This window comes from Micromys minutus (assembly GCF_963924665.1).
Source record: "Micromys minutus genome assembly, chromosome: 5".
NCBI lineage: Eukaryota > Metazoa > Chordata > Mammalia > Rodentia > Muridae > Micromys > Micromys minutus.
In genome coordinates this window covers 2044569-2060018 of record NC_137974.1, presented here as the reverse complement: position 1 = coordinate 2060018, position 15450 = coordinate 2044569, and the positions used below count along the sequence as shown (strand labels likewise).

Genomic DNA, 15450 nt, shown 5'->3' with positions numbered 1-15450 from the left:
TCTTTTGCCAAGGAAGATGTGTCACGTCACAAAGCAGGTGTTGCAGCACCAGCTGTCCTTCTTCCCTTTTCCGTGTTTCAGTCATGCAGTGAGAGGCCCTCAGATGATGTCCTAGCTGATCATGGACTAAAAACCTCTAGGATTATGACTTAGATCTTTTCTCTTTGTAAGTGAATGCGTCATCTATTTCTTATAGTAATGGATAACTGGCACCATTTGACAGGAAACTAAAGATGTCTATACTTGTTGAAATTAAAGTTAATACTGTACAGAGCAGAATTCCTCCCCAAGAGTCATTATTTTATACAGCTAATAATACGGAGTAGAGTCCCCTTGTCTGTGGCAGCATTATATACTATAAAATCAATGGTTTCATAGCCAAGCTTCACAAGTTGAGTAACAACCCTTTACGTAAACTTTGAGCATCTATTATGTAGCAATAGTCAGGAATGAAAGATACTCATCTCTGCTCACTGTAGATAGTTGTTCATCTACTTCATGACGTTAGCCTTTAACACAAAGTCTCAGTCTAGGATGATGCAGGTGTCTAGAAAAAACTTACTGGACACACATACCTCAGGAGGCTAGCGTGAGCAAGAAACACTTGAATTTGTTGGTAGTTGATTTCTCCTCCTGTCTGCTCCACACATCAGTTTTGGAGGAGGTGGGTGTGGCATGGACAAGTGCTATTGTTGACAAAATTTTCAGCTCTTATATAATCATGCCGAGTGCCATATGGCATTTTCCTGTAGCACATTAATTACTCATGGCACTTCTGTTTCTGTTATTAGTGCACTTTGGTTTAGCTGATTATATATATATATATATATTATGATGAGTATACTGTAGCTGTCTTCAGACACATCAGAAGAGGATCTTGGATCCCATTACAGACGTTTTAGATGTTTGTTTTCTTTCATAATGTTATCCTTTATGGTGAAATTCATAGTCTAGACCATGTGCACTCTAAAGTGTGAGTGAATAGCAGTGAGCATCATATATTCAGATATGTAAAAATAATTACTAAAAAATAATTACTGGTAATCGTGTTAATAGGCTTTTATTAATATTTTGTCTTAATCTTTTGAGTTTTCTTTATTACTGTATTTTATCTTCCTGAAATTATACACAAGTGAGTTATTTACATTAATTGATTTATATTATATACTTTAACTTTAGTTGTCTATTACGTTATACAGTTAAATAAGCTCAAAGATCTGGCAGGAAAAATACAAATAAGGATAATTATAATTCCTTTGTGGGTATTTGAGAAAAGGTCTCAAATTGTAGACCTACTTGGCTTGAAACTTACTACGTAGCCCAGGCTGGCCCCATTCGTGGCAGTTCTGCTCGCTGTTAGCTATTAAAGTCTCAAAAGGTTACCTGGATAATTCCTAAATTATTTCATGAAAGTTACTAACAGGGCTCTCTAACCAGAGTCACATATTACACCTGTGCACACACTCTGTGTGCCGACTTCTGAGCCCAGAGCCAAGCTTAGAGCACACCTTTCCTTGTGAGCACCTGGGTTTAAATGACTTTCAAGTGAGGTCAAGAACAGGATAGGATCTTTTCCTTGTCCTCTGCTTTTCTCTCAGAACTCCCATTTTGTCATGTTGATGGTGCCTGTTGCAGCCCTTTCCTTTTTCTGGTTGACTGTTCTTAGTTCCTGTAAGCAAGGAATCCAGAGTGTCTTCAGACGGGCTGTATAGGCTCTGAAGGAGTGCTCGGAGCTGCCGTACTGAGCTCTGTAACATCTGTTCTGGTTTATGAGATGGTTCTGGTCAAGGCACATGTCATTCACAGTACTAAAGTCACGAAATGAAAGTAGGTCATCTTGGCTTTAAGACACTCCATTAGAGTAACTCCTGAGAATGATGTGCTTGTGCCGTCTTTCTGAAACTTCACTATATAATAAAGTATTGCTAATTACATTTCCTGACATCTTTCCAAGTGCTTGGCTGCAAAACTGAATCGTGCAAGAAAACAAGCTCTTAATATTAAGCTGCTGGTTTCCAGAGTCGATTTCTCTGTTGGTCATTAAAATTCCTATTGAGGCCAAAGAAGGCAGCTTCAAAGTCTGTTTTTGTTTTGATTTGTGTTGGATACTGGTGCTCAAACCCTGTGCCTCCTTTATGGTATAGGCAGTCTCTCCATTGTTGCAGACACTGTCTTCCCCATATCAGGGCATCTTATAGTCCAGTGCGTATTTCTTACCCACAGCCACATTGTGAGCCACCTTCTTTTGTGGGCACTGTCAGTATCTAGAAAGCATGGCAGAGATAAGATTTCTATTTTGAAGGTTTCCGTGGTGCACACTTTTGTGTGAGTATATAGATCAGCTCAGATCTTGAGTCTTGAGGAAATGTAGATCCCAGAACCATCAGCAGAGGTCTAATGGTCACAAAAATTATGAAGAGTTTGATGTAGGTGGTCCTTAGCATGTGTTTGAAGAACCACTGGCACATAATGTCTCAAATGTAAAGAACTCTTAACAAGGAGGTATGCTTTTAAATAATATGCAGACATGAATATAAAACATCATTCTCTGTGTCCTAATTTCCATTTCATCTGTAAGCTAAACTATAGTGATGTGCTACAGATTTTTTTTTCAACAAGGGATTATGTATGCAATGGTCATCCCTTAAAATAACCACATCGGTTAAATTGTGAGCAGTGCACTGATATTCATACAGACAAGAGCAAAACGAGTTGATAACATACACCTCAGATGTATCTGTTCCATCATTAAGTACTGCAGGTGGGCCCTGTGTCAAGGTCTGTTACAGGGTTAAGGTTGACACAGGGCCCTGGCTGTCCTTGAACTCATTATCTTTATGCCTAAGCCCTCTAAATGTTTGGAGTACAGGTGCACACCATTTTGCACAGCTGAGTTTTTAACCACCAACAGTAAGTCTTTGCCTTAAGAATGGCATTAGCCTAGGCTGGAGAGGTGGCTCAGTGGTTAGAGCACTGACTGCTCTGCTAGAGGTCCTGAGTTCAGTTCCCAGCAACCACATGGTGGCTCACAACCATCTGTAATGAGATCTGATGCCCTCTTCTGGTGTGTCTGAAGACAGCCACATAAATAAATAAGTCTTTTTTAAGATTTGAGCAGATTGAGCAAAGGCAGAACATTCCAGGACTTTAAAAGTGCAGTATCAGAGAATCACTACTGAAAGGTAGGTGACCAGAAATTGAATTTATAATTTCTTCACAGAAAGGATTCTGGGCAGCTAGCAGAGTCTTGGTTGTAATTATGGATCTTTTTGAACCAAACAAATTCTATTCCAAGTAAGTGGTGGGTTACCCAGCCAAAAGTATAAGTGAAACCCTATACCATGTGTCACTCAAATGCAGTTGTGATCTCTTCAGTCTCCCTTCCTCGTGCAGCATGCCCCAGGGATGGAGCTTCCCTTCCTCACGCTGCAAGCAAAAAACACCCCTAGAAGCTCTAGAAGGTTTAGCCTGCCTGCCTTCTGCTTGTGTTATGTCCAGGCCTATTTTGTTGGCTCTACAGTAGTTCTGACAGCACCCAGGTGCTGTGAGGCCCCAGGACTCAAAATTAACGCCACGTGTCTGCCCACTTGCACCCACATTCCATTCTTCCTTTAGCCTGCTCTTCAGGCTTTTCTTGGTTGTTTCTTCTTCTGCTCATTCTAGCTCTTTCTCTGCACTTCTTCCTGCTGAGCACAACCCGCATTTTCAAATGAACCCTTTGCTGCAGATTCTCCAGCTTACCAGCTGGCTCCCAGGAGCTTGGTTTGGCAGTCAGGACTTCTGCAGTCTCCACTCCATCCTTTCGTCTGTTCCTCTGTTCTACTTCCTTCTTCTCTCTCTCTCTCTCCCTCTCTCCCTCTTTCTCCTCTCTCTCTCTCTCTCTCTCTCTCTCTCTCTCTCTCTCTCTCTCTCTCTCTCTCTCTCTCTCTCTCTCAAAACTTGTGAAATTTCCACACCCTTCATGGAAGTGACCTCCTTCTCCTCTGTCTCTGTTCTCCCTGTCCCTTTTGCATAGTAAATTCCTACTGAGGACATCGTCCTTCTAAAACACGCCTTTTCGTAGCCCTGCAAGCTGTAAGGAAAAGATGACGGGGCACCAATGTTGTGAAAGGAAAAGTCACAGGGCACCAATGTTAGGGGAAGGATGAAGAGAGTGGGGGCATATGGCCCATGGAGGTGCGGCGAGGCCTGAGGGCAAGGGAGATGCCTCTGAGGGGTCCATGTTGGGAATCCCTTCCCTGAGGGACCAGCCACACAACAGTATAGTACGGAATAGAGTTTATTCAGGTCATGGGAGAGTTAAGAGGGTGGTAGAGGCAGAGAGAGAGAAGTAGAGGAGTAGAGGAGTAGAGGCCGGCCATGAGCACGTGGGAGAGAGGGGGGAAGGGAAATGGGAGAGCAAGGCTGCAAGAGCACAAGGGCAGGAGAGGCCAAAAGAGAGAGGAGGGGTCAAGCAGCCCTTTTATAGTGTCAGGTCACTGGGGTGGGGCATACCTGGTTGTTGCTAAGCAACTGAGGGGTGGGGTTTACAGAATCCCAACACAAGCAATCTTTCCACCTTCTCCGTGTTTTTGTTCACTCCCTATGGAGGCTCTGCTCTCCTGCAGTCTTGTTTGGCTTTCCGGACTTACCTCTGAGTTTGTTGGGAGGTGGGTAGGAGTGTGGAGTTAGTTCGAAAATATAGGGGCTGTGGAAAAGAAAATGATTCCATGAGTTCATAAGGAGTGGCACTTTTAGGAGAGGTGGCCTTGTTGGAATGGGTGTGGAGGAAGTGTGTCCCTGTTTGTTCCTGCTGCCTACAGCTCTAGATGTAGCACTCTCAGCTCTCCAGCACCATGCCTGCCCATACTCTGCCTTGCTTCCCACCCTGACAGTAATGGGCAGTCCCAATTAAATGTTTTCCTTTGTAAGAGTTGCCTTGGTCATGATGTCTCTTCGAGGCAATAGAACAGTAAGACAGGCTTTTGTCAGAAGAATGTGACTGGTAAGACGAAAGCATAAATACATATGCATATTTAAGAGGAGTCGCAGAGACTATGAATATGTGTTCATGTATTGTGGTTGGAGTACTTGAGTATTCTAGAAAGGCAACTCCAGTATGTATGCATTAGGCAGCATGGATCACTGATGAGAGCCCTGTTCTGGAAAGGTGAGAGGTAGGGAGTTGGGAGGAGAATTTCTCTTGGGCAGTATGTGTAGTCTCTGGGATAAGGAGAAATGGGGTTTAGAAGATCCAATAAAAGAAATGGAGAAGGATGAGAAATCAAAAACTAGATAAACAAAACTTTTGTAAGCATTTAAAAGCTGAGACAACGCCAAAAATAACACTGCCTTATCTTTATGAAGTCAGAAAATTTTGCTTACTGCCATTCTTCATAGTCCTGGTGGTCTGGGGAAAATCTAACTAAAGCAAGTACCTGAGGTGTGTCTGTCTGAGAAGTGTTGTAATTGTTCTTAGCAATCTGTAATTAAGGCAGTGCTTCACTTTGAACTAGGATTTTGTATTTGTGGTGTTTATATCATCAAAAGATCATAATGTAACCTTGAATGAAATAGAAGCTTTGTTGCTTGTAAGGGGTCTGTGAAGAATGGCAATATAAAATCAAAAAGACAAAGGGGCTTGGATTTTCTTAGTTTACAGCTTTTATTTGTGGTGAATTTCACACGGAAGTTTGTTGAACTGTAGGTAATTAAGTGTTTCACGTCAAGTCTGAAACCAGCATTTGTCTTTTGAAATTATTTCTCAGGTGTTTATTTCCAGCTTTTATTTTCATTCTCTGCAGTTTACTTCTAATCCCCTTTAGCCTTCTATCACCCCCTTGATGAAGAGAGCCAGAGACCATATGGCCAAAGCTCTGGCCGCAGAACAGTGTCTGTGGGGGCCCCTTTGCCTATTTGCAGTCCTTTTTGGCAGTCTTGGAGATTACCCCATGTAATATCAGTATCAGTCCCTTAACTGCTGGTCCTAAATGGAGCTTTCCCCTTGAAAGCTCAGCTACCTTCTCTAATTTTTTTTTCTCCCTGACTTGATTAGGCTTCAGTCAGCACAAAAATCTCAAAAATGTTTTAAATGGTATGCTAAAATTTACATTTTCTTTAAAGAAATTCATTTTGAATCTCAGCCCCCATTAGTGGCCATATACTGCCAGATATTTCCCATCTATTCCAGCCTTTATATTTTCATGGAGTCACTAATGAGTTAGCCGCTTGCTATATTTGCTTAGTCGCCATAGCAACAGTGTCTTGGTTAGTGTACACCTGGGTAGCTTCCTGCAGTTTGACATAATGCACAGCCAGTAATTCTGATTCCCACTCATAGGCAACTAGAATTTTTTAGCTGGTGCTTTTTAATTTACTGAAGAGAAGTTTTTTGAACCCACTGCTATATTGTGTTGGTACCCATCACACAGTCACAGGGTTGTAAAAATTTTAATTTAGGAAAGTGGTCCAGACTTGCAGTGATACATATAAGTAGCTTCCTAAGAAACAGTACTTTTCTCACTGGAAACACTTCATTTGACCTCTAACCTCATATTTTTAGAACTCAAAGACATTGAGGGCTACAGTTGAGAATGCTTAATAACTACAGGCACTTAACCTTAATAACTTCAAATAATTCGGACTTCAGTGTCTTTGTTGTGGGTGGTGGTGGTTATTGTTGAGACAGCCCTCACACTCACGGCGTGATCTCGGCAAGTCTGGAACTCAGTCCTCTGAGGTGATAGTACTACACACAAAAAGCCGTGTGTGTGTGTGTGTGTGTGTGTGTGTGTGTGTGTGTGTGTGTGTGTGTGTGTGTGTGTGATGTCCATGGAGGTCAGAAGAGGGCATTGGATCCTCTGGAAATAGAGTTAATAGATGTTTCTGAGCCACCATGTGGGTGCTCAGAATCAAACCCAGGTCCTGCAAGAGCATCAAATGCTCTTAACCACAGAGCAATTCCTTCAGCCCCCAAGCCTTCAGGTTTTTCCCTATAATACAGATGAAATTGAAGGCACTTCTCATCATGGTGATGCTTTCTGCCTTCCTCTGTCACCTTTAGATCGCCTCTTTGGATCTGTTTATCCCCTTTCGTATACACTTCCTATACTATTTTTGGATCTCACTATACAGCCCTAGTTGGACCGACCCAAAGCGGTCCTGCTGCCTCTGCCTCTCAGGTGCTGGGATTCAAGGCTTTTGTGCTGTCTGCCTGTGTGTACTTAACCACTTACTCAGCTACTACTCAAGCCTAAACTTTGATGAGTATATTTCCATTTTGTGTGTTTGTTTACGGTGGTGGTAGTGGGGGCTACGTAGAAAACTGTGCATAGACCTGGATTAGTCGTAGACAGGCCAGTGACTATCAAGAAATTGCTGGACTAGAGAGACCCCGTTACACATCTGTAGCACCTGTGAAGGCAGGATGACGGCCATCAGCAGCTGCTGGCGAGCTCAAGGCCAGTCCAGGCTAAATGAAACATTTCTTTTTGGCGAAGTTCTATGGGATTTTAAATAGTCTCTGTTCTGTTACATCCCTTATGTAGTGGGATAACTGAGCTATAGCTCTAGTTTTACATACTATGAGGGAAAAAGTACAGTAGCATGTGGTAGCACTTTTCACACAGTTTCTAGTTTGGAGTAAGAACTCTTTAAATGTCTGCCCTGTTGGTTTCCCTCATTGTGTTGGCATCCTTAGGTAACGGAGCCCTTGAGCTTTTATGGAAGAAACTCGGGAACTCGGTAACCTTAGAAAGACCCCTAACTTAGCTAATTATATATAGCCAAAGCTGCATGGAGATAGTAGTTGGTTAATGTCCAGAGACTAAGTTGTTCCTGCTTTAGGTGCTCATTTTCTATTCTAAGAAGTCACAAGTTTTAATTCTTCAGTTCTCTGAACTCTCAACTACAATGGTTTCTCAGGGTCAGTTTCTAGTAAAATACAGTGACTCTTCCGGAATGGTTTCACAGTAACGTGGTCTGTTAGTGCTTCTTAGTTGTAGATACTCAGCCAGAAATCTGAGCTCATTCATATTTCTGCTGTTACTCTTACTCTTGATGCCCCAACTCACTTATGTTCCAGTGTCTGTTAAATGTGTCTTCAAAATGATTTTTAAACTTTTGACTATATTCTGTGTTAAGGTTCACCCTAATGCGGCTACTCTCAGCCTATGGGTCATACGTCCCCAAGCTGATTGCAAAACAAGATATTTATGATTCATAACAGTAGCAAAATTACAGTTAGGAAGTAGCAATCAAAATTTTATTGTTGGGGTTGGGGAACTGTATTAAAGGGTTGCCGCATTAGGAAGGTTGAGAAACCATTGTCATAATGGAAATAGTATACTTTCCTCTGCATTTGTACAGTAGCCTCCCCAGTGCCAGCCCCACACACACCTGTTAACTAACAGGGGCTCTGGAGTTTAGCCTTCCTTTGGGAAGCTAAAGGAATTGAGGATGGGCCGTGAATAGGATCCTTGATTTTGTTCTGCATGCCTATGTGGGTGTGTGCATATTAGTGCAGATGCTAATGGAGGCCAGAGGGCTTCAGATCCCTAGAGTTGGTGTTGCAGGTGATTATTAGCTGCCCGTGGGTGCTAGTAACCAAAGTTGGGTTCTCTCCAAGCACAGTATGCACTCTTAAAATGTACATGTGAATTAATCGTCTGTAGTAGTATTTGGGATTCATGCCAAGTATCTATCTGTTAAGCAACTTATTAAACAAAGGTGGTTCTTATGCCAAGCATGGTGCACACCCTGAATCCCAGCTCGGGGGAGGCAGAATCAGATGGATCTTCTGAGTTTGAGGCCAGGCAAGTCTACATAATGAGACTTTTCCCCATGAAACAAGCAGAGGGATACTGTATTCCTGATTACAACTTCTTGAAAATAACACTGTACTTTTTAATGTTATGAAAATAAGACCTAGTCTTAGACATAGTCAGGATACAGGCGTTTCTCCTCATTCAGTCTAATATCTGTATGTAGTTGGCTACTCTGCTTTGTGAACTGAGTATTTCCAAATTGCATTATGTAGAAAAACCCAGATAATACTTGTTTTGATGTTGAAAGTGTGTTAAAACCAGCAGTGTTTAATTTAGAGCATTGTTAATAATAAAATAGAGTTGCAAATTGTTCTGGCACATCATGAGATAATGTTAAATGAATTATTTAGTGTTAAATAAAAAAGCCTGTTAAACTATTTTAAACTATTCATGGTTAATGAAAATATTTTAAGATTAAGTTCTTTTGAGTCATAGAGTGTCCTCTTTTAATTAAAACAAAATTCTGGGAATTGACATTTTTAATGTATAATAGAAACGTTAAAAATTTTGTATGCACACTTTGTTTAAAAGAAAACAACAATGTATTCTTTTATTTGAAAACTGTGATGCCTTGAGAATTAATGTGGCACAGTTCTGATGAAATTGACTTAGAATTGAGTGGGGGGTGTGCCTCATGCTCATGAGTCATGGTGCAGGGGCTACAGATAAATCAAGGGTGCAGATACAGGCTGTCATCTATAAAAATCATAAATGTACTAATTCTAATCTCGTCCCATCTTTTCATGTCTTAAGAGCCGGAGAAGTGGTTTATCTGCCGTGAGCACACATGGCTCTTCCGTGGCATGAGAGCTCAGCTCCCAGCACCCATACTGTGCTGCTCAAACCCACTTAAAACTCCAACCCCATCAAGCCCAGTGCCTTCTCTTGGCACCTTGAGCACCCACATACATGTGACGTATACACACAGAGACAACATGTATACACATAAATAAAAGTAAACCTTAAAAAAAAAAAACTACAATGCATATGCTGTTTTAGCCTGGGGTTTTTTGTTTGTTTGTTTGGTTGGTTGTTTGGTTGGTTTTGGGGTTTTTGTTTTGTTTTGTTTTGTTTTGTTTTTCTTGGCATGTCCACTGCATCCATTAACTCCTTAGAGGCCTTTCTGTGTTACATTCTTGAGTGAATCTCACAGTGAGGTTCATATGTGATAAGCCCAGTCAGTTATTTTTCCAAAACTACTTTTATTTCATGCTTAATCTTTAATTATAAGTTAGTGAGATAGGGAAGGCAGCTTTCTTAAGTATGTTACATTTTGTATTCTGATACCCTTTCTAAAGGTACAATGAATGATACCTTTTGTGTCTTTAAAAATAGCCACTTTTGACAGCTGCACTTTCCCCTCTGGAAGCAACAGAGTTCTGCGGTGTTGTAGCCCAGTGCTGTCCAGTAGAGGTTTCTGTGGTGACAAGAATATTTCAAGCACCAGTGTCTGATTAAATAGCCACTAGTCACTGTACATTGAATGCTGATATGGGCTTTTGACTTCTCAGGATAGTGGAAACTTTGGATTGATGAATTGTAGACAGTAGTAGTGATTGCAGGCTTTTTTTTTTTTTAGCTTGCAGGGTTGGTTTACCCAAGCACCATAGTTTCACAGCTATGTTCAGAACTGTAATAACATAACTTGTACATTTAGTTTATGGGGCTGGTTTTTACATTGTAGTCATTTTTGTTGTTTTCGGTAAAGCTGCTGTGGTGTTCTGAGCTTACTTGCTTATGGTTTGTAGTTGGTGTAACCACAGGATCCATCCTCTTTGCAGCATGTTAACAATGCCTTCCTTCTGTTTTTCAGATTGCAAATAGAAGAGTCCTCCAAACCTGTAAGGCTGTCACAACAGCTGGACAAAGTTGTAACAACCAATTACAAGCCTGTTGCTAACCATCAATACAATGTGAGTTTGCGTGTCTTTGATCAGCATCCGGTTCTTTGCTGTCACTTGCAGCTTGCTCTACATTGGGAGCTCTGTGGGACAAGGGATCTAAATTGCTCTTGATCGGGTTTTACAGAGTAATAATAGCATCTTAGTTCTCAGTGCTTCTAGTCACAAAATACTTGGTAAACAGAAATTTGTGTGTCTCTCTGGTTTACCATATTAGTTAATGTGTCAACAAATTTTCAAAGACCATAAACGAGTGTGTACAGCTATGTGTCAGTTTTTAAAATTACTTGAAAAAATCTAAGATTCTGGAAAAGTGGTAGTTGTCCTCATGAATTATCCAGATCCTGATAAGACACCTTCACTTCAGGTGTCACGGCATCTTCATGGGCCACGACTGTGTGTGCCACGTGAGGAAGAGCTGCCTGTGGTCCTGATGTGCAGAACCATGTGTGATAGAGGTGTGCATTGTGTTCTTGCGTATGTAAGCATATTATATGTCAGTCTGTTGCTTTTGTGAGTTCTTCATTAAAATGGCGTGTCATCTGCATTCGGCCTTGTGGAGTGTAACTACTATTACCTACATGAGTAAAATTGATTGGCCGAAACATTCGGACTTGTACTGACTAGTTTTATATCAGCTTGATACAAGCTAGAGTCTGTTGAGAATCAGGAGCTTCATTTGGGAAAATGCCCCCACTAGACTGGCCTGTGGGCAAGCATGTGGTGCGTTTTCTCTTTGCATTTTCTTGATTGATGGTGTGGAAGGACCCAGCACTAAGGCAGTGTGAGAGAAGGCGGAGCAAGCGTGCGGAGCAGCCAGTGAGCTCGCTCCACGGCTCCTCAGGAGTCTCTGCCTTGATCCTTGCATGATGCAGTGCAAGTTGTAAAATGAATGAACCTTTGCTCCCCAGGTTGTGTAGGGTCATGGGTGTTCTGTGTTTTATCACAGCAATAGAATTTCCCAATGGTTAACTGCTATGTGTATTACCGTGGAACACTTAACAGTGCTTAAGGAGCCTGGCTAACTGTGATGAGTTCAACAGTTGATAGACAGGATCGTGTATTCTATGCTGTTGCCTAATTTCCTTTTGGTCTAAGTTTGGAAAAATAAAATATGGACCTTAAGCACCCAGACTTGAGTGCCCACAAAACGGTGTGACTTCCTTGTACATATTTTGTATGAGTAGCAGATGTCTGAAAGGTAAACAAGTGTCTTCAGTGGGCAGAACACTCAAATCCATTCACAAGTCACAGTATGCCACACTGACTGGTTTAAAGGAGGCCAGAGCCTGTTTAGCTGTGTAGCCCCTGGTTATGCTTTAGGGGAAAGTAAACTAAAGAAGAAAAGAGAACCAGGAGGCTAAGTGGAGTCAGCAGCCTTAGGTAATCATTTCTCTGTTGAGTGAGACAGGTAGATAAAAGGCAGTTTCTTGGTCCTCTTTTCTTCTTTTCAGTTTGTTTTCATTCTTAGCCCAGAATACTGTCATATGTGGTGCTAGAATGAAGTTGGTGATTTTGTGCTAAGACCATAGAATGTGCTTAAGAGCTATAGTTTAAGAGTCTTAGACAATATGATGTGTACAGTCTATACTTGTTCAAAACACTGTATACAGGACTCTACATGACAGGAGTGCGTTGGCTTTGCCCCCTTTTGTCATTGACATGCTCTTCCTACGGTTCCCCAGTCAGCCTTTGTCCTTCTCTTGGGGACCAGGTGTGTAGGTACAGTTTTTACTCTGGTAGGCTTTTATCACAGTAAAGGCAAGACAGCTCATATTTCCCATAGTTACAAAGAGATAAGTGCTTTCTGGGGTGTGTGTGGGGGGGGGAAGAGGGAGGGAGGGAGGGAGGGAGAGAGAGAGAGAGAGAGAGAGAGAGAGAGAGAGAGAGAGAGAGAGAGAGAGAGAGTTTTCCTTAGGGCCTGAAATCATAGTTCTAAAATGTATAATAGTAAGACAAAATAAATTCTACAATAATGGTTCTCTCTTCTCATTAAGACTGAAAAACATTGGAAAAGAAATTGAGAATTAAGGATTGGTTGAATGTTTTAAGTTATTAATTCTAGATAGTAGGATCTAATATGAATTTACCCAAATTTTCCTTTTCACGAATTCTTTGGCTTGCTGGAATTGTGTGACCATGAGGATGTATTATCTGAAAAGCTATTAGGCAGCCAAGTTTTCTTTGGGGGGTACGAAGAAGAAGAGAGCTAGAGAAGTGTCTGGCTAGTCATGTCAGAGATACCTTCTGAGTAGCAGATGTTTGCCTGCGACTGAGAGAGTCCCCTGGTGACCCACCTTCCTGAGCTGCCACCTCTTCCTGTTCTCTGCTTGTGCCTTCCTTAGATCCCAAGTTGGGACATGGTGAACAGTTCCTTTGAAGTATGGAGCACAGCTTTCTGTAGTATTAACCACCATTTTTTCCTTAATTCCATTGCAAATGCCCCCTGTGCTGCTATAGACCATTAGTCTTAAGATGAAAGGCAAATCCCCTCTCGGAGGATTGAAGCTAGAGCTTTGGGAGTAGGGCTATTCAGAGCTCTGCCTAGGTCCTTTTCCAAGTGACATTAACACTCAGCCTGGCATAGAGATCCTTGTGTTTCAAATGCTTTCATATTGTGTTCTTTTTACTACTAAAGTTAGTACAAACTCAATATATTCTTTATTAAGATAGAAAAGCTGTAAGGCACCTGCTTTACTAGTCTCTTCACATTAAGTGACATTTCTGTTTATGATAGTTATAAAAATTGTCAGTTTGTTGTATAAAACCTTGCTTATTTATAAAAAATAATTTTTAAAGATTTATTTATCTCATGTATGTGAATACACTGTCACTGTCTTCAGACACACCAGAAGAATGCTTTAGATCCCTGTTACAGATGGTTGTGAGCCACCATGTGGTTGCTGGAATTGAACTCGGGACCTCTGGAAGAGCAGTCAATGCTCCTAACTGCTGAGCCATCTCTCCAGCCAATATAATAATAATGATGATGATGATGATAATTTTTAAGATATTGAGAAAGCAACATGGTTTAAAATAAACATTTTAAAGATCACATAATAAAACTTAATAAAATTTAAATCAATAAAATATTGAAATACTCTCAGGTTTGCAGAGTAGTGTGTGTCATGTGACTCAGTGATTCATTTTAATAGCTGAGGTTTTAAAGGAAGAGCACAATTACATGCATACAAAAATACACAGTCCTACTTTGCAGGGGGTGGGGGGCAGCTTTAAGGGCATTCCCCATGGTAAACAAGGTGGTTATAACTGAGAACACCCAGCCCTCGAATTTACTGCCAGAAATCCTTATGGTGCCTTTTTTGGGGGCGAGGGGAGTAGAAATCGTAACCATGGAGCACTTCGGTAGTCTCACATCAGCTTCTTGGGTTTGCCTGAAAACCTATTAGGTAGTAAATACATGTGAATAAGAAAGTGGGAAAACTGACCCTCCTGCTCTACAATAATTTATCAGTCACCCCCTTGAGTAGAAACTGATAATGTAATCAGATCTGACAAGAACGTGGATCTTCAAAGTAGAAGCTGTCAGTCCCACCTTAAGCATGGCTGCCATTCTCCACCTGATTGGTGACTCAGGTTCTTTTAAAGGACTCTAGGTCTTAAAGCAAAAGAGAAGAAGTAGAGAATTGGCTTTCAGATATTTTATTGGTTGGAAGCAGAAGGCCAGGGTCATGAGAGGGAAGGTTAGCTCCCAGAGACCTGCTGGTAGAAAAGGAAAAGAGAGACAGCCCTTCCCTCCCATCACCACTTCTCTGTTGGCAGAAGGGCAGTGGAGGGCAGCTGACAGTGGAGTCTTGGGGCTGTAGCCAGTAGTCCCTGCCTGCCCCTGATACACCACTGACACCGCCAAGACGTGCAGCTAAGGCCTTGGCTGAAAATAACTGGCCCTTAACTTGTGGATTTTGTGCCGTATTCTGTTAGCTATTGCTAGTACAAACTGTGAGTTTGCAATACTGTTGAAAACTAAGTGTCCTGAACATGAATACAGATCACTTTTTTTCCAGATCACTATATTTTGAAGGCAAAGAAGAGGTTGTTTGTTTGTTTGTTTGTTTTCTGGTGGAGAAAGCTTGTATTTGTGAGTGTTCTTGTTTGTGTGTACATTTGAATGCCAGCGCCTGGTATTTCGTCTTTTAATTTTTAACATTTTATGTATAGCTCATAATATCCATATTAATGTAGGATAATTCATAACTTATTAAAATAGACATGTGTGATTTAGTCATTAAAGTTTTTACTTATAGAGGTGTTGATAAAAAGCTAATCAGCCCAGGCATGATGTTTTAATCCCAGAACTCACTTTTAAGGCAGATGGGTCTCTGAGTTCCAGGCCAGCCTGGACTACTTAGTAAACCCTGCTTTAAAAAAATAGAAAAGTATAGTTAGGGGTAAGATATGTACCTTGTTCAGTAAAGTGTTTGCGTAGCAAACATGAAGCCCTGAGTTTGAACCCCAGCACTGCATAAAATTGATCATGGTTGTATATGCCTGTAATCCCAGCATGCTGGAAGTGAAACCAAACAGATCAGAAGATCAATAGCAAGTTTGAAGCCAGCCTAGGCTACACAGGACCCTGTCTAAAATATACACTTAGGTGAGGTTACTTTGTAAGATTCCTGCCATCCCCTCATCTGAGTCAAAGCAGAGGTGGGCTTGTGTCCTTGGCTGCCTAGGACCTTCACATGTGTTCTCACTGGTCTCATAAAGAACTGTCCTCTGCTGTC

The 15450-nt window shown here is 41.4% G+C and overlaps 1 protein-coding gene across 1 annotated transcript in view; it reads left to right on the top strand.

Moving 5' to 3' along the window:
- The window catches only part of GTF2F2 (general transcription factor IIF subunit 2), a 96161-nt gene that overhangs the window by 67240 nt on the left and 13471 nt on the right, over nt 1-15450 (top strand). Inside the window, exon 6 of the mRNA XM_080916700.1 lies at nt 10618-10717. Within this exon, the coding sequence (XP_080772826.1) occupies nt 10618-10717 (100 nt within the window). The remainder of the gene's footprint in view (nt 1-10617; nt 10718-15450) is intronic.